At 38.7% G+C, this 20,416-nt stretch overlaps 1 protein-coding gene across 1 annotated transcript in view; it reads left to right on the forward strand.

The window, feature by feature from the left end:
- The window catches only part of SWAP70 (switching B cell complex subunit SWAP70), a 69,927-nt gene that overhangs the window by 29,586 nt on the left and 19,925 nt on the right, over positions 1 to 20,416 (forward strand). Inside the window, exons 3-4 of the mRNA XM_040630772.1 lie at positions 8,283 to 8,456; positions 18,376 to 18,603. Of these exons, the coding sequence (XP_040486706.1) occupies positions 8,283 to 8,456; positions 18,376 to 18,603 (402 nt within the window). The remainder of the gene's footprint in view (positions 1 to 8,282; positions 8,457 to 18,375; positions 18,604 to 20,416) is intronic.

Consider the following 20,416-nt stretch of genomic DNA (forward strand, 5'->3'; position numbering starts at 1 on the left):
ATTATGTTGAAATTCATTTTCTAAAAAGTAATTTTTCTATTTGATTTCTGTATTTGCTTCTTCAGAGATAATCATCTTCCTATTGTTCTTCACGTTGATAGAATTTATTTTCACCTTTCTTGAGACATCGAATGATTAATATGCCTGTGTTCTTGTATCAAATAATTTGCCTTCCCCGAGTGTTAACTTTTTTTTTTGCTTATTTGTTAAATTCCTTCTTTAGTAAAGAATGGAATTCTGTAAACATTTAGGAAGAATGTTTTTGTGAGCCTCCCCTCTCTTTTTTTGCAAAGAGACCTTATACCTGGATTATCTGACAGTGAATAATTGAAGAAAGCAATATATTGTTAGCTTTTTACTACTGAGCCCCATAGACCATATGAAAAGCTAGTCCTGCTTCAGTGTATTTATGTGACAATCGAATTCTTTCATGAGATTTAATAGCCTATTAGGCTTTTGGGTCTGAATCTTGTCAGTTCTTTTCCCTGATGCCACATGTTAAGGGTTGGTCTGAACCATTATGATTAAAACCAACACTCGTTGGGAAGATGCCAAGTCCTTGTGGGGGAATCTGCTGCTTTTCTAGCATAATCCTTTTCCTTTTGGTTTTTTGGAAACAAACATACACGTGGAAGAAAAACAGAAGGAAATCTTTCAGTTCAATATAATGTCCTTTCTCTAGAGTTTAGTAGCCTCTGCATTGTTTTTCTAGGCTGACATAGCAAATGTTTGCTGTTCATGTCAGTTCTAATTCTTCCATAAAAGGAGGTTTCAAATTTCTGTTATTTGAATCCGTATACCATCAGCAATCAAAATGTCTTCAAGTGGGAGCCTAACAACTGTCATTTAGTAGGAAGTCCTACTGCTCTTAACTACCCAAAACCATGTTTTTGTACAGTTCTTTTTATTGTCCTTTAGCCTGTGTTATTTTTCCTTTCATTGTTGCTTAAGAGTTATATAGTATTATTTTGGCACAATGGCCCAGTTGGACTCTACATTTTCGCCGTGTTTGTGAAGTTATACAGCACTAAAAACTTTTTTTTTAATTTTAATTTTTTGAGAGAGAGAGTGTGCGTTTGAGGTGGGGGTGGTGGTTGAGGAGGGACAGAGAGAGAGGGAGGGAAAGAATCTTAAGCAGGTGCCAGGCCCATCGTAATGCCTGATGTGGGGCTTAATCTTGTGATGCTGAGATCATGACCTGAGTGGAAATCAAGAGTTGGACACTTAGCCGACTGAGCCACCCAGGCGCCCAGCACTAAAAACTTCTGGTGAATAAAGAGGTTAAATTCTGAAAACTGTGGATGACTTTATGCCATTGAGTACTGTGGCCAGCGATATAAATCTAAGAGTTACATAGTTTAAAGAAATCCTGTTTTTTAAAAGAAAAGCCTTATTGGGATATTCATATGCCATGCAATTTAATTATTTAAAGTGTATAATTCAGTGGCTCTTGGTGTAATCACTTTTTTAAAAAACGATTTTATTAATTTGTCAGAGAGAGAGAGAGCACACAAACGGGGGGGGGGGGGGGGTGCAGGGCACGGTAGGCAGAGGGAGAAGCAGGCTTCCCACCAAGCAAAGAGTCCGATGTGGGACTCCATCCCAGGACCCTGTGCTGAAGGCAGACGTTTAATTGACTGAGCCACCCAGGCATCCCAGTCACTTATTATTTATTTGTGTATTTTAGAGAGAGAGAGAGCAAGTGTGACAGGAGAAGGGGCAGAGAGAGAGGGAGATAAGTAGACTCACCGCTGAGTGGGGAGCCTGACACAGGGCTCAGTCAATCCCAGGATTCTGAGATCATGGTCTGAGCTAAAACCAAGAGTCTGATGCTTAACCCACGGAGCCACCCAGGTGCCCCGGCAGAGTCACTTTTCTGTGCACCCGTCACTACATTCAATTTTAGAATATTTTCCTCACCTTCCTTCAAAAAACCTGTATCCATCAGCACTCACTCCCTCCTTCCCCACACTCCTAAGAAGCCGCTAATCTACTTTCTGTCTCTATGGATTTGCCTATTCTGGGCCTCATATAAATATGAGGCCTTTTGTGTCTGCCTTCTTTCATTTAGCACGTCTTCAGAATTCATCTACATTGTTGCATGTAGTGGTGCCTCATTCCTTTGGATGGCTGAATATTTCATTATGGTTCTACTACATTTTCTTTGCACATTCATCAGGTTATGAACATTTGTGTTGTTTCCATCTTTTGGTTATTGTTGATTTGCTCTGCGCATTCATTCATGTTCAAGTTTTTGTGTGGATATACATTTTCAATTCTTTTTAAAATGGTTAATGATGGTACTTAACCTACAGGTGTACTGCCTAGGAATGGAATTGTTGGATCATATGGCAACTCTTTATTTTATTTTAATTTTTTAAAAGATTTATTTATTTTAGAGGGAGTACACGTGCGGTGGGGAGGGGCAGGAGAGGTAGAGAGAGAGTCAGACTCCCTGCAGCTGGAGCTCGATCCCACAACCCTGAGATCATGACCTGAGCTGAAATCAAGAGTCAGATGCTTAACTGGCTGAGCTATCCAGGCACCCCTCTGCTAAATATTTTAAATAAGTGTTCCAATTAATTCTTTATATCAACTCCATGGGTTAAGTACCATCATCACTATCATTTTAAAGACAAAGAGACTGGGCCTTGGGTTACATTATTTGCCTAAGGTCACCCAGCTGCTAAGTGGTATTCAATGACTGTATGATAATTTTGTCCCATGGCTTTATAACTGTTCCCTTTTTGGTGGGGTTGTATTTTATTTTTATATTTTTCCCACTTTATAAATAATAGTGACTATTCTAGGTAAATCTTTATCTGACTCTGGTTCTCCTTTTAAGATAGATTATTTGAAGTAGAATTATTGATGGAAGAGTATGAATGCTTTCTGAGAAAACAAATTCTACGATCAATTGCCAAAGCATCAAATTGGCCAATTTCCCTGTCTACTGAGAACTGTCTCTGTGCCACAGGAACTTTAGTCTTGAGCTGGTTTGGATGAAAATTCTAGTTTAGAGAACATGTGAGTTTAGTTTTGTAAATACTTTTAGTACTTTGAGCTAGAATTGATGTCTATAAATAGCATTGCTATCCTGTATAGATTTTAGTGAAAAGGAAATATATGTTGAAAATGAGAACAACTCTATACATTTCTTTCTAGGATATTTTCTTCCATTTGGATATGTTGAAACCACTGGCAGCCATTATTAGTTTTCCAAAAGATGTGAGACTTTCGATTTATTATGTGTGATATAAACTGGGATTTTGGAGCAGTTTGTAATCTTAGATGAGATTTCTAGACCTTTTATAGTTAGAACAGACCTTGAGATCTTCTCAATGTATAGATTTATTTTAATTTAGCAAGCATTAAATATTGAGCCCACACCCTTCAATGGCTTGCTCTTGTTTTTAGGTGAAGCCCAGTATCCTTATCATGGCATACAGGGCCATGTTCGATTTGGCCTCTGCCACCCTCTCCAGCCTCCTTTTCTTCCTCTCCCCTTCTTGTTCCCTTCAGTGCAGTTATGTTGGCCTTCTCTCTGTTCCTCATATTACCCAGACCCTTCCTGCCACAGAGCCTCAGACATGTCGCTTCCTCTGTTGTAAGGCTTCCTGCACCCTTAACATGCATCTAATTCCTGTTCATCCTGTAGGTCTCAGCTTGACTGTCACTTCCTCGGGGAGGTTTTTCCAAATCGCACACTGCCCTCCCCAGAGCTAACCTGCTGCCCTATAAAGTGTTCTTACAGTATTGCATTTTCCCTTTGTAGCATTTACCACAGTTTTCATCATGTAGATGGTTATGTTATTGCTGTATTGTTCGATACCTGGTACCCCTCCGGGAGTGTAACTTCTGTGACGGGCAAGGACTAGTTCACCTTTGTCCAACTCTGTTGATTGCTTTCATTTTGTGCAGAAGTTTTAAAGTTCGATGTAGTCTTCGTTGTCCATTTTTGCTTTTGTTGCCTGTGCTGTAAGTGTCCTATCCAAGAAATCATTGCCCATTCCAATGTCATGAAGCTCTTCCCCTGTTTTCTTGTAGGAGTATAGTTTCAGGTCTTACATTTAGATTTTTATTCCATTTGCATTAATTGTTTGTATGGTGTAAGGTAAGGGCCCATTTTATCCTGCTGCACGTGCATATTCAGTTTCCTCTCACCAGTTGTTGAAGAGACTGTCTTTTCCTCGTTGTATAGTCTTGGCACCCTTGTTAAAGATCATTTCACTCCACACATGAGGGTTTGTCTCTGGGCTCTGTTTTGCTGGTCTGTATGTCTCTCTCTATGCTAGTATGATACTATTTTGATTGCTGTAGCTTTGTGATATGTTTTGAAATTAGGAAGTATAAGGCCTCCAGTTTTGCTCTTCTTCTTAAGATTATTTTGGCTATTCATGGTCCTTTGAGATTCTGTGTGAATTTCAGCATGATGTTTTCTGTTTCTGAAAAAAAAAAAATGCCATTAGGATTTTGATAGGGATTGCATCGAATCTGTAAGTTGCTTTGGGTACTGTGGATATTTTAGCAATAGTAAGTTTTCCAATCCATGAACATGGAAGGTCTTTCCGTTTATTTATATCATCTTTAATTTCTTTCAGTAACATTTTGTAGTTTTCGATGTACAAGTCTTTTGCCTCCTTGATTAAGTTTATTCCTAAGTATTTTATTCTTTTCGATGCTATGCTAAATGGGATTTTTAAAATTTCTCTTTTAGATTGTTTATTGTTAGTGTCTAGAAACACAGCTGATTTTTAAGTGTTGATTTGTATCCTGCATCTTTGCCAAATTTGTTTTGTTAGTTCTAACAGGTTTTCTTTGTGGAATCTTTAGAGTTTTCTACATATAAGAAAGAGCATGTTATCTGCAAACAGGTAATTTCACTTTTTGCTTTCTAATTTGGATTTCCTTCCTTCCTTCCTTCCTTCCTTCCTTCCTTCCTTCCTTCCTCCCTCCCTCCCTCCCTCCCTCCCTCCCCCTCTTCCTCTCCCTCCTTCCCTCCCTCCCTCCCTTTTTCATCCTCCCTGCTTTTCTTTTCTTCTCTTTTCCTTTTCCTTTACTTTCTCTTTCTCTTTCTCTTTCTCTTTCTTTCTCTTTCTCTTTCTCTTTCTCTGTCTTTCTCCTTCTCTTTCTATTTTTCTTTTCCTTCTTGCCTGCCTGCCTAATTGCCCTGGCTAGGACTTTCAATATTGTGTTGAATACAAGTGGTGAGAGTGAGCATTGTTGCCTTGTTCCTGATCCTAGAGGAAAAACTCAGTTTTCCACTGTTGTGTACAATGTTAGCTGTGGGCTTTTCATACTTGATTTCATTTTGTACTTTTAGAAAAATATGTAAATGCCTTCATTTAGTATGTTTTTATCCTTGAGCATGATTAAACTCAAGAATAGTGCATTAAATTTTAGAGAACGAATGAGCCAAACAGACAATTTATTAAAATTAAGTTATACAGTGGACTTAGATCAAAAAGCCACTGTTTATTTCCTGGGAAAATTTATGGAGAATTTGCTTGGTTTCTGATGCCATTGCAATCTGATTTTTACCCAAACTTCTTGGTTATCTTGAAGGTAACTGGTAACCACCAAATTGCAAAACCAGTGGTCTTTTCTTAAACAACTCCTTTTTAATCTCTGTAGTGTTTGACACTATTGATCAAACTTTCTTAACTGTTTCCTCACTCAGTTTTCATATCTTTGTACTTCTCCTACCAAGTTTGTTCTTTCGGTCATTATAATTCCTCTTCCTTCTCATGTTTTGTAAATGTCTGTATCCCCTGAGGTTCTGTTTTTTGATCCCATCTCTTTTCTCGATTTACGTTTTCTGTCAGTGATCTCATTGACCGTCATGGCTTCATTCGTCATCAGCATACAGTTGATTCACAGATCTGCCTGACCTCTTAGGCTACATTCCACCTTGCTTTGGACACCTCCAACTAAATATCTACCAGACCTTCAGGTTGAAGATGCTCATAATTGAAAACTTTATCTTTCCTTCTCCCTTGTTTTTGTCTCCGTCCTGTGACTATCCCCTAAACTTGGTTGGTGTGATGTTTCTGCCATACCTTTGCTCGTGCCATTTCCTTTCCTGTCCTTTGTAATACTTTTCCTTGCAGTCTTCATATACTTCAAGGGCTGCTTCAAATTCCGTCTTTCTGCAAAGTACTAATCTGGGCAGCTGATGACCTACTCTCATGCTCTGCTCTAAAACCCTTCAGTTGGGGGTTTCTTATAGTCTGTTTCTTAAAATTACAAAGCTGTTTGTGATTTGGTGTATATTTGCTTTTCTAGCCAAAAGTCTAGCCACTCCTCCTCAGGAACCCTATAATTCATCACATAATCCACATACAATCACTTCTTGTTCTTCAGGGTAAGGCTGCATGCTTTTGTGTACATATAATTTCCCCAAAGTGTTTTTTAGGGGTGCAGGTGGATAGATTTGATGGTGGTAGCCTGTGAATAGATGTCCTCCGTCTACTGAGTTCTGTAGGCAGTTTAGCATAGTGGAAAGAGACAGCATTTGAGCTTTGATTTAAACTCTAGTTTTGATATTTGTCAGCCACGTGAATTGGTATTCAATTTTTCTGAACCTCTATTTCCTGATCTGTAAAATAGGGACAATTTTGGCCTTACAAGGCTAATATGAAGTTTAAGTGAGAAACTGCATATAAAATGCCACACATACACCAAAAGTCTAAATAAATGGTGTTAAAGGAAAAAAAATGAAAAGGAAAAAGAAGCTGCAGTGGCAGCTACTGCTTTCCCTTCGTGGGATCAATTGTGTGCAGTTGAGGTGTGGGAAATGGTACCAGACTGAGACAGGGTACTGAAGGCAGAGCACAAAGGATATCTTCGTACTCCTGTGTGCCAACCACAAATTCTAAGTAGAGATCAAGAGAAATTTCTCCCTGCTGTCAGCTAGTGACTTCTTCCTTACCATACACATAACACTTTGTTTCTCTCTTTCCAAAAAGAAATGCTTTGTTCATACTGTCCTGCCACCCACTCTGCCTTCTCCAGTACATCTTCCTTATTGTCCCAGAATATGGCTTTTAAAATGCAGGTTGTAAGGGGCACCTGGGTGGATCAGTCGGTTAAGTGTCTGACTCTTGATTTCGGTTCAGGTCCTGATCGGGTCCTGGGATTGAGATATAGCACAACTTTTTTATCCATTCATCTATCGATGGGCACTTAGGTTGTTTCCATGTCTTAGCTGTTGTAAATAATGCTGCTAGGAACATGGAGGTGCAGATATTTATTTTGAGTTAGCATTTTTGTTACCTTTGGATATATTCCCAGAAGTGGAATTGCTGGATCATATGGCTTTTTTTTTTTTTTAATTTGAGGATCCTCCATACTGTTTTCCATAGTGACTATAAACTGTTTGATATTTAAGTATCCTTTAGGACTCTACTCTCTTGTCATGTCACTTTTTCTGCAAATCTTCCCCCAGTTCTTAAGATTGGATTAGGGCCTCAGTGTTCCCACAGAACCCTCTGCTTACCGCTATTATAATACTTACCACGCTCTTGTAATTCTTTTGGCATCCCTTGGAGACATGGGCTAGTATCATATTAAGTATCTTTGATTATCCCTGGCAATAATAATCACTATCTAAATTTTATCTGTTGAATGAGTGAAAAAATATTGAATTATACATGGTATTGTATTAGAATTTGTGTCTGTTGCATATCTGTTTTCCCTAATAAACTGAATTTTCTATGAGCAGAGACCACGTTCTTCATCTTTATATCCTTAATTTGTAGCATAGTACGTAGCTCATAGTAGATGCTGAGGGGACACTGAATGCGTGATTGAATGACTGTATGGCAGGGCTGTCTTTTTAGAATTTCAGATAAAGTTGCTTTTTTTTCTTTTCCAAAAGAAGATGTCTTCTTTGACTATATAGGTAAAGATGAGATAACTGTATGGGGCTCATACTGAGTAATTGACATTCTCCACTCCTCTGTACCAGGGTTGGTAGTTTTATTTAGAAGAGAATGTGTACATGTGAAAAAATAACTATTCAACAAGCTAGTATTTTATGTGCCAAGTCAGTGATTTGGACGGATAGATGTTGCTTTAGTGTCAGGCTAAATATAACATTCTTAATTGGGCTTTTGAAAGTGTGGTACACAAGCAAATACTTAGAAAATGGTTATTAGTTAATTGGATTGGTTAGAATGGAAACCTGTATCTGTTTTACTTGGCTTATATCCTGCTTATTTTGGAATATTTCCTCATTCATTGGAAATTTTTCACTGAAATTTTAACTCGTTCTTTTTTAGGTCCAAGACAACTTTGACAAGATTGAATTCAATAGGATGTGTTGGACCCTCTGTGTCAAAAAAAACCTCACCAAGAGTCCCCTGCTCATTACAGAAGAAGATGCATTTAAAGTATGGGTTATTTTCAACTTTTTATCTGAGGACAAGTATCCACTCATTATTGTACCAGAAGAGGTAAGGTCTGGGAAGTTCTTACATGGTCATCATAGGATTTAATAGATCTAGCTTGGAAGTATTGTGTTAATTCAGTGTAGATATAGAAGGAGACCTGGGACTAGTGTTTTTGGATCAGAGGCAAAACAGCCTGAATCCAGAAAAGTCCAAAATTCAGTGATTTGGGTCATGTAATACCCCTGGAGATTTGCAGACAGGGTGGGACTTTTCCTCTCTAAATTGCTGTAATTATAGATGAATCCATCCTCATATCCAGAGTCTTTATTCAGTACAAGTCACAACATAATTTTCTGTCTACTTACATTTTGGCAAAACCAGTATGGTGTTTTAGGAAAGCAGGGCAGAATTGGCTGAGTGACGCTACATGGGAAACATAGAATCCACAGTGTTATTCTCAAGGCTGTTTCATGTGAGGAAGTAACTATCCTCGTTTCAAAGTCCAGAATGGTGACTTTTTATTGTGCTTTCCAAAGTAAATGAAAAAGGGCATTCGCTTATTCTGTTCTGACTTATTTTCCCTGAGCTTCCAAAGGAAAAAAAGACAGGAGTAGGGTTTCTGTGCTCTCTTACTGAGTTAAAAATTATATATGTAATACATGCTTATTATAGTAGTAAATATAGAAAAAATTAGTTTGCAGAATTACAATCAGCTGTAGTGCTCCCCTTAAAAGAAATCTGTCATTCCTTAACTTAATTGACAAATGATTTCACCTCTTGAGCTTTACTCTCCTCACCTATAACATAGGGCTCATCACAGTGTTTAAGGGTTAGGGGGTTCTGCATTTAAAGGACTCCGTTCAGTAGCTGGCATGTAAGATGTACTCAGTAAGTGTGTCAACTCCTGTGACTACTGTGACTATTGCGTTTTGCACACTGGTCTGCTTTTTTCCTTAGGACAGATTTCCGACAGTGGAATTCTGAATCCTAAAAAAACACACTTTCAAGGTATTTGATGAACAAGGCGGAATTGTCTGTCACAAAGGCCATACCAATATATACTTACCAGAAGCGATTGAGGGCGCATGTTATCACCCATCCTGCCAGTACAGAGTCTAGGCTGTGACTTCTGTGATTCATATTCATGTTAGGAAAATCTGTTTGAAGTTCATACTGCAATATTTTATCTAAAGTCAGCAAGCATCTATTGACTGCCAACAATAAGCAAGGCGCCAAGAGGAATGCAGAGTGGAAAAGATTACTTCCTCCCTTCAAGGAATGTGTAGTCTGCTCAAGGAAAAAAATAAGTCAAGTGTAATTCGAAGCAAAATAGGCTACCTGTTATAAGAGAGGTGGAAAGGGTGTGCAAATACAGACAAGGGAAAGATTTATTCCAGCTTGGGGGAAGTAAGGAAGGCAGGCTTTGTAAGAGGCAATGTAATCTAATGGGCAAAAGTAAGGTCTTAAACTTTTTCCATAAAGGGCCAGGTAATAAATATTGGAAGCTTTGTGGTCCTTTTGGGCCATACTGTCTCTGTTGCAGCTACTTGAATCTGCCGTTATGGCAAGAAAGCAGCCATAGGCAGTATGTTGCTGTGCTTCAATACCATAGACTTTGAAATGTGAATTTGTGAATTTTATATAATATTCATGGATCATAAAATGTTATTCTTTTTTTTTTTTCCCCTCCCAACCACTTAAAAATGCAGAAACTGTTCTTAGGTCATGGATGTATACAGATTAGATTTGGCTGATGGACTAGAGTTGATTCGTGGGCTGTCATTTGCTGTTTCCTGGTTAAGGGCAGGGGTCTGCAGTCAGATTTCCTGGATTTGAGTTCTAGCTCTATCTCTGTTCACTAGCCATGTGACTTCGGGAGATTGACATAGTTTGTTTTTGCTGCAGTTTCTTCAGCTATAGAACAGGGTTAATGCGAGTATCTAGCTCCTACTGTTCTTGTGAAGATTGGACAAGGAGAATGCCTGGCCCTTGAGAAGTGCTCATTAAACGTTTGCTTTTATGTTAATGGGGAAAGTAGCACTTGTGCTGGGCCTTAAAAGATGGGAAGAATTTTGACTAATGGAGAAGAATTCTAGATGGAAGAAACAGTGGGCAAGATTATGTAAGTCAGGAAAGCAAAGGGCATGTTCTGAGGTGAGTGAGGTATTCCATTTGTCTGAGTAGCTAGTCAGGACACTTACTTAGAAACAGCTGGATGGACTGATTGAAGCCAAAAAGGATATTGGGTAGCTCACTGAATTGTCGCGATGGCTGAGAAACCAGGTTTGAATGCTGGCAGTCCGGAACGATACTTGTCACTCCAGTGAGGAAGCACAAGGAAAATGCTGCTGCCACCCCAGGGTAGGGACTGTGCTTGTGCTGTGGGGCACCTCCGGCCCTGCACACTTGATGTAGCCTGGGACTCCAGTCTTCCTGCAGCTGTTCTTGCTACCAGAGGGAATTCTCTGTGCCCACTTTCCAGCTCAGTCAGGTGTTAGCACATCCAATTGGTATGGCCTATGTCAGGTACCACGAGGTAGCTGTGAAGGAGGCCTGTAAAGGCTCCATTTGCATTTTTAGCTTCTATATTGGGAGGTAGGGAATTGCCTAGACTTAGAAGGGGATAAGTGCTAGGCAGTCAAAAAGAATGACATGTCTTTTCTAGCTGGAACATGATGGCTGTGAAGAGGAGTGGTAGTAGATGAGGCTAGAAAGAGTTCTGACTTTATCCTGTAGGCAGTGGGGAACTATGAGCCACAGATGATTTTTAAGCAAGAGAGTGACAAGTAAATAGATGAAATACGGAGAGATGGGAGATGGGAAGTTGAGAGAAGGTAAGTGGTATTTGAGGACTGAAGTATAGTAATGTCAGTGAGAATGGAAAAGAAGGTCAGATGGGAGAGATCCGGAGGTGACAGGACTAAGTTCATAGTGTCTGGCTGTGTAGGACTATGGACAAGTTTCAGGCCTGGGCAGTCAGGAAGTAATACAGTGTGGTTGTTTAAAGCATGATCTTTGAAATCAGACTGCCTGGTTTAAATCCTGACTCCACCACTTTTTGACTTTGTGACCTTGAAGAGATTACTTAATCTCTTTGTTTTGGTTTCCCCATCTGTAAAGTGGGGATAACTATTTCATTTATTGGACTCTTTTGAGGACTAAAATAGTTGATGATGTGAAGCATTTAATATAATGTCTGGCCCCATAAGTGCTCACTAAATGTGTGTGTGTGTGCACACACACATGCATGTGTGAATGAGTGACTGGGTGATGAGTAAGTTGGGATATGATAATGGGTTGCGTATATTGGTGTTTCGGGTGGAACATATTTGTGGAGCTGTCCTGTATTCAACTGGAAGTGCACATCTAGGGCTTGTGAGAGGCCCAGACTGGAGACAGAGATGGTGAAGCCATGGAAGTAGATTAGATCAGGGAGGAAGAAACTGTTGTGGGAGAAGTGAGGGCTGAGGACAGAACTTGGGACTGTTTTCTGTAGCAGGAAGAGGAAGTAGATTTGGTACAGGAAGCTGAATTGAATAGTCTATAAGGTAGGAGGGAGAACTGGGAGAGCGTTGAGTCATGGGTGCCAAAGAAAGAAAAAGTTCTGAGAAGCAGTAAAGTAGTTACTGGCATTAGGTGTTACAGAAAAATCAGAGGGTGATGAGTGAGAAGTTGCCCTCGGTTCTACTGATTAGGTGGTCACTGGTAATCAGGTAGAGCACAGTTTCCTGTAGTGCTGGAAACGGTTTCTTAGTGCTTAGTAACAGCAGTGATGTAACAGTGCACGTATGTTAAGGAGACATAAAGAATAAGATGTGCTATAGAGTCTTGCACACCAAAATTGTCTAGCTTAATACAGACACAGAGGGGAATGGAATATTGATAGGTGTTGAAAAAGATGTACTGATGGCATTTTAAAAACCTAGCTGTTGCTTGGAAGAATTATGCCAATAAAACTTCAGTATTGTCTTTTAAGACATTTTGTAGTTACTCTGTGTTCTAAATTTATTTGTGTTTTCTTTGGAACTGGAGGTGGGGTAGGTCTCTTACCTGTGAATGTTTGGGTTCTTTCCATCACTAAAATATTCATGGTGGACTTGAAAGTGACCTTGTCCTGATTTCAGTATTAGAAATTAGTAAGGAAACTTACCTTATTCCTCAAGGCAGCACTTGCTTGATGTGGAGGGCTTGTCTTAGTTTTAAATCTGTGAAGGGACCCGCCAGCACTAGCTTCCTGACTGCTTTGCCTAAGAAACTCAAAAAGATTTATGCCCCAGGTGGCCTGAAGAACCGGGACCCTTGTAAGCCTTGTGGTGTGCCATGATTCTAACCTTTTTTGTACCCTAGAGCCCCACCAAGACTCCACAGCGTGCCTACCTTCATCTTTGTGAGCTGGTAGTAATGTCTTTGGTCCTCTTTTCTTTTCTTATTTATTTTTACCAGATGCTATCTAGTATTTATTTATATAAAATATAATTCTTTATTTGTCTAAATTACATTTATATATTATTTTATTCATTTAGGAAAAAAACCAAGCTGTTAGAATGTTTATATTATTTTTTGTCCTCTTTCTAAACAAATTAATCTCACTTGAGAAGGGAATAGCCTCTCTTTGACTTGTTTAGAATAGGCAGGCAGCATACCTTGTCATGTTATTATTTGGACTTACTCTGTTTTGACATCCTTAACTCCCTCACCATTTGTTCTGCTTAGCTGTAGAATTTCTTTGTGGCCTGGAGTACGTGCGTGGGGAAAGAAGGAATCACTGGGACAGATTTTTGTGGAATTGCTTTGTCCGATTGCTGAACCAGCCTCCTGAGGTTTAAAATACAGCTTTGTATTTATTATGTTCTTAGCACATCTCCCGTCCTTGGACCAAGCACTGTAAACTCAAGGTCACACTATTTTATGGAAAATACTAGAGTCATAGTATTTCTTAAGGTAGCCATTGTCTGTTACATTTTGCTTCCTTCCTAAATACTTTAATAACATTTAAAAAAACCCCATATTTTGAACTAGCTTTAGACTTAGAGATTTTAATAAAATTTAATATAAAGATAGGTACATTTAAAAAATAAAATTTGAAATATAGTGTCTTAATTTGTCACAAGTGTATATATGAATTTAATTTGTAATCTTACCAGCAGTTTTTAGGCTTTATACATTGAAGGTGATTTTTATGTTTCTAATCATTCATCTACCATAATGATTATTTACATTTTGTGTAAGTCCAGAATGTTCTTAACTAAGATTTTATTCTGTAGCTTCAATTAATGCTATAAAATATACAAGTAACAGTGGTAGTTATATGAATGACATAAGCTGTATAGATGCTTGCTTTTGACTCAGTTTCCCATCACCTAGAAAGTGGTGTCAAAAATATTAAATAACTATTTTAGTGAGTTAACCACGCAGAAGTCAAGATACAGTATGTTCCCGTTTAAGATGGTTCTGTAATTTTTGTCAAATGATATTCCTGGAAATGTGTGTCGGTGAAGTATAGTTTTTTCATTAGTATTCATTTTCACAGAGCCAGAACAAAACAGGATGTGTCTGTTGTGGGCTTATTTGAAAGAATTGCCTTGATGCAATTAAATATCAAATCTGAAATAGTTTTAAGAGACCTTTAGTGAAATAAAACCTGAATTGTTGTTAAGCCAATAAAGGCCCTTTTTAATGATGACAGAGAAAGAACTTTTAACAAAATAATTTTTGGAGCCAAAGGCCTCGAAAATCACATGCAGCTTGAAAGTTTATTCTTTGTTATTTTTGGTGAAACTTGCTTGGAAGGAGGAAGTAAGCTGCTTCCTGAAACTGAATGAGCTCTTAGAATTGATGCAGGCCACTCGAGACTAACACGGCAGCACGTGATTTATTGTTTAGCATAATTGAATAGTTGAGAATGGGAACGGTTGTCTCTCCCTGGCCCAATATAATGAATTAAGAGGTCCTTCAATTATTTGCTAATGATAAGTATATGAATTGAAAGTATATGTGTTGAAAGTCAGCGGGAAATGAATCTAGATAAGTTGTCTGGGACAGTCCCTGCTAACGCTGAGCAGATGCTCGGTGCTGATGACACACGCAGAAGCTTTGGGAGAGCGCACCTTCAGAAAGGTTCAGGACGAACCTGGGAAGTCGCCTCTAGAGCTGAGTTTGCTACTGACAGGCACTCTGAGTGACTAACATTATAAAAGACCATATCATATACAAGAGGAACTGAAGCTTGGAGTGGGAGTGACTTGGGTGTATCCACAGGGGTAGGTGAGGAAAAGCTAAGGCTGTTTCCTGACTGGGAGTATGAATGGTCATTCGGATGCACCATTTTTTGGCAGGCCCGTACAGGTGACCGTACGCATATACGGGTCTTCTGTCGGCCTTACTACTAGAACTTCCAGTTGCGCTTGCAGTACCTTTATCCCAAGTTGTGATCAGACAGCATGGGCCCTTCTTTTTGCTGCATTACGGAGACTGAACTTTTGGACATGTTAATGCCTCTAAGATATTTTACTTTGGGCATTTATTTATCTTAACGTCCTTTTTTTTTTTTTTTAAGATTATTTATTTATTTATTTGACAGAGATAGAGACAGCCAGCGAGAGAGGGAACACAAGCAGGGGGAGTGGGAGAGGAAGAAGCAGGCTCATAGCGGAGGAGCCTGACGTGGGGCTTGATCCCAGAACGCCGGGATCACGCCCTGAGCCGATCACGCTTAACCGCTGTGCCACCCAGGCGCCCCAATCTTAACGTCCTTTTTTACTTTCTTTTTCTCTCTCGTCTCTCTTTGATCTCTTCTTGTTGTTAGTCTTTCTTCCCTTTCTTTTCTGCCCCATTCTCTCCTCCTCTCTTCTCTTTCTCTCTCTCCTTGACCATTTTCTTTCTCTCTCCTTCACTGACTCTCTCTGTTACTTCCTCTTCTTTTTTAAAAGATTTTATTTTTAAGGAATCTCTACACCCAACGTGGGGCTTGAACTCAAAACCCCAAGATCAAGAGTTGCACGCTCCACCAACTGGGCCAGCCAGGCACAAATGACATTGTTCCTTTTTTTTTTTTTTTTTTTTTGAAGTAAACTCTACCCAAAGTGGGGTTGAACTCACGACCTGAGATCAGGGGTCACATGCTCTATGGACTGAGTCAGCCAGGCTACTTCTTTTTAAAAGCCAAGAAAATAATAATATCTGGTAAGCTTAACAGTAGATGATCTATCTCCAACAAGAGAAGGAAAAGATCTAAGTGTATTTTTCTCCAACAAGTAAACATTTGTTGACTACCTACCATACGCTACATAGATTTAGGAGAGAAGATCATTTCTCTCCTAGAGGACTTTATAGTATCCCATCAAATTAAATCTGTAGAACTCTTGATATTTTTTGACTTTATGATATTTTATGGATGTTTTTGCAGGGATGTTTTTCCTATTGTTGGCATTCTTTCTCTGCTAAAACATGTTATTTCATAGACATCATTTTAACCAAATTAGTGGATATGCAAAGGAGAGAAAGAAAAATTAACTCACAATCCTATCTGTAACAAATTAGACTTACTGTTTCTGTGTTTTCCTCTAGTATTTGTCAAAATATTTTTATGCAGTGGAAGTTATAGGTAAATTTAATTTTTCATTCTTCTTTAATTCATTATTTCATAAATGCTTTCTAAAATATAATTTTAAATGTTTGAGTAATAGACCACACACTCAGTACAAAAGGAAGTAACATTGTTGGGGTACATACTGTGTCAGACACTATGCAAAATAATCAGTACTGGTCTCATTTTATCTCCACAGTAGTTCTATATGATAAGTGTTACTGTGTCCATTTCATAGATGAAAAAATTGAGGCTTAGCTTAGTTTACTTCAGTTTAGTAAACGTTAATTGAGCTCTACCACATTCTAGGTATGATGCTGATTTCTGGAGATGCAAAGATGGGTGGGACATGGTCCCTTCTAGAAGGAATTCAGAAAATGGTAGGGAAGCAAATGAGTAAAGAGATGATTTCAGTACAGTATGCTAAGCGCAGTGACATAGAAGGTCACCTGACCTGGATTAGGGTTGGTCAGAGCGGGTTGCTAGAGCTGTGCTTCTCAAACTTCAGTGTGCGTGTGGAAGTACCCGGGATTTTTGTTATAATGCAGATTTTGATTGGTGGGTCTTTGGTAGGGTCCAAGATTCTTATTTTCTGACAGGCTTCTAAGTGCTGCTGAGCTGCTGTCCCACACACCTCACTTCACGTAGGACTATCCTAGACGATACAGCTTATGAGTGAGTACCAATTAGCCAGACATAGAAAAGAGGAGAGATATTCAAAACAGAGAGGACAGCATGGGGCAAGGCATAGAAGCGTAAAGAAGGGTGTTAAGTGGGTAAACTCTATAATCTGTGGCAGGTGTTGGCAGACTATGGCTCACTGCTGGATCTAGCCCATAGCCTATTTTTGTTTAGCCCATGTACGAAGAATAGTTTTACCCTAAAAAAACAAAAAACCCCAACCCAAACAAAGAGTAACTTATAATTGAGATGCACAAAGCCTAAAATATTTACTACCTAACCCTTTATAGAATAAATTTGAGATCTCTGATCTGTGGTATGGTGAAGGGTAAAATCTGCAGTGGGCCTAGTGGAAGACATGTTAGAGGTAGATAGTAAGCTGGGCTGGGCTGGGAGGGTGGTGCTCACCGAGGGGCACAGAAGAGCCTGGCCTTTATCTTTGAGGTGATAGAGAGCGAGGACAGGATTTAGAGAGGTAGGTGACAGGCTCAGCTTGTGTTTTAGAAAAATATCTCTGGCAGAATATAGATACAAGGGAGCAATGCTGGGGGCAAGGATACTAATTGGGAGGTCCTGAAAAAGGCAGATGGAATTGGAGGGAATGGGTTTGAGAACTGCTGGGACAAAGTTTTTCATTGTCTTTTGACTGTAATCCATAGGAAGATAAATATTTTATTTCATGACCCAGCACACATAGACACACCTGCAATGCCAAACTTATCACAAAACATTTGTCTTTATTGTAGGTGAACTCATATTTTCATTCCATTAACGAAAATGCTGGTTGCTACCTAACACATTGATTTCATATTGGGTTATAACCTATAGTTTGAAAAATACTTATCTACAGAAGTGAAAATAGGTTTTTATCACTGATTTGGTATAAGGGAGTGGGGAACAAGGATTGGCATGGGTGAATGGTGTTGTTCCCAGCTGAAATCAGTAATAGAAAGGGAAGCCATTTGGAAGGTAGAGGTGATTCATTCATTTTTGGACATGCTGAATTTGAGAGTGCTGTAGGAAACCCAGGCTGCTTTCCAGAAGATAAGATACCGATTTTTCATTCAGTGAGTATTACTACTTCACTGTTTTGTTCACCTGCTGCTATTTCAATAGCAACGTTTTCTACTGTTTTTCTACACAAGGTATGTGTTTCAGGATTTAATAAGCTTTTCCAGCCCAGGCTAGGAATTCAGCCATTGTTGCCAGCATTGTCAATGTTATAATGGGAGGAAGCATCATAACTTTCAAATAATTGGCTTATGTGGAAAATTTGTAAATTGAGTACTAACTTGTACATACTACTTTGAGATGCTTATTTAATTTAGTACTTGCATATTAGTTCAGTAAGATCAATATTCTGATATATTGAAATATTTATCCAACAGAGAGTAATCTAATTGCATCAGTTAGTTTGTGTATGGTACTGTATGTGTGCAGTTTGCTTCAGTTCTGTGTACAGACATACTATACTTTAGAGGGTTCTCAGTTTTTGATTCCTTTACTTGTTTTATAAGGTTAATATAGGACCAGTGGCATTTTATCCATACCTTTCCCCCTGATAATATCGTGATTTTTTAAAGATATGCTTTTGTAACCAAAAAAGAACATTTCGTAAGTTGACCATAACAGTGTAAATAACATAGATACATATGTAAGTTTAAAACTTATTTTTTTTTACTAGGAATTAATAATTTTACGTTTTTCTTTGTACAGATTGAATACCTGCTTAAGAAACTTACAGAGGCCATGGGAGGAGGTTGGCAGCAAGAACAATTTGAACATTATAAAATCAACTTTGATGACAGTAAAGATGGCCTTTCTGTGTGGGAACTGGTTGAGCTTATTGGAAATGGACAGTTCAGCAAAGGCATGGATCGGCAGACGGTGTCCATGGCGATTAATGAAGTCTTTAACGAGCTTATATTAGATGTGTTGAAACAGGTAAGAGGCCTGTGACACTACTTCTCCTCACCTTTAGAACTTGACATGTTCGAAATAAGATATTTTCATTGAGTGTAAGTCATTTATACTTTTACACTGATTTAGAACAGGAATAAAGTTTCTTATTTTCCCAGTCTTGTATTAGGGTTTAATTTTAAAAAATCACTGGTACAATTTTGAAGTACTTTTAAGCATTGGGAAATTACGATTTTGAAAGAACTGTTTAAATGACCACATTTCTACCTATTTTTAAGGTCCTTTCATGTCATGTGTGCAGCTGTACTTGTTGATCTGAAAGATCCTCATGGCATATTGTTCAGAGAAAAAAACAGGTTGTTGAACAGGAAGTATCTTGCAACCCCTTTCATGAAATGTGCTGTATGTTTGTAGGGCTATCTGGAGGGATGGTCACCAAAATGTTAAAAGTGATTGCTTCTCGATTGTGGTGGGATTTCTGTAATTTTATTTGCTTCTTTATTCCTTTCTTGTTATTGGACTTAATACTTTATATAATTCTATATGTGAATGTATGTATATGATTATATATTTTTACAAAATCAGAAAAATACCCTTACTTTTGGGAGAAAATACCTTTATATAGCAAAATTGCATTTATCTTATTAGATTATGACCTGCATAGCATCTGATATACATATGGGAAGCTTAATGCTTGTTAAACAGAATTTATATATTTTTTAGTGGATCTTTTCAGATTCCTTAATTATTATACTGAATAATAACTCCACGTTGGGATTTCCTTACCTTGGTCCTTTATTTACTCAGCAGGTGATGTTGCTGTCTTTGCTCTTTTTCCCTAATTGAGCCCATCAATAAACATTAATTGAGGTTTCATTTGTGTAGGTTTTTAGTGCTAAAAAGAAGTGTGAGACATGGTCTCTGTCCAAAGACTTCTAGGCCCACCAGGATGGCAGGATAATTGGACTACAGATGAATTTCAGTATGAGATAGCTTTTACTTAAATATCCAAGGATTAGGAAACTGAACAAGTGTGTGATTAGAACTTGGCATAATAATCAAATGATACAGCAAGGTAATATGTATTTAATGATAATGTGTAGTCTACTATAGGCTATCAGCACTTACACATTTAATATTTAAAATGTCAGCTATTCTTGGGGCTCCTGGTGGCTCAGTCGGTTAAGTGTCTGGCTCTTGGTTTTGGCTCAGGTCAGGATCTTGGGGTGGTGAAATGGAGCCCCACATTGGGCTCTGCACTCTGTGGGGAGTCTGCTGGGGATTCTCTCTCCCCCTGCCCACCCCCTCGCACGTGTGAGCTCTCTCTCTCTCTCAAAGAAAGAAATAAATCTTTAAAAAAAAAAAAAAGTCAGCTATTCTCAAACAACCCTGAAGGGCCTGGCTTATAATAATGTGTCATTTTGCATAAGTAAAAATATGAATTACACATCTTTGTGACTGATACGTGGAAAGGAAGTATAGGCCTAGAAGTGTGAGTATAGAAGCTACATTTAGAAGCCAGAATCTAACTGCTAGTTCGTTTTCTGTTCATCTGCAGCACAGTTCTTCCTCCAGAGTAGTGAGTGAGTGGTCAGGTAGAAGGACAGGTTGGTGCCAGAGGTGATTGGTTGAAAGATGTATTTGGCCAAGTTTAACATTATCATTGATTGAGGTTTTAATTTACTGAGAATCACTATCAGGGTTTTGCGTGTGTATGTGTTTTAATCAGAGTAGACAGGGCAGTATAGTGAACTCCCATATACCATCCATCCAGCCCCCGTAACCACCAGCACATGGGTAATCCTGCCCTTCCTGCTTTTCCTCTCCCGTATCTTGA

Source organism: Ursus maritimus, unplaced genomic scaffold (assembly GCF_017311325.1).
Source record: "Ursus maritimus isolate PB19 unplaced genomic scaffold, ASM1731132v1 scaffold_16, whole genome shotgun sequence".
NCBI lineage: Eukaryota > Metazoa > Chordata > Mammalia > Carnivora > Ursidae > Ursus > Ursus maritimus.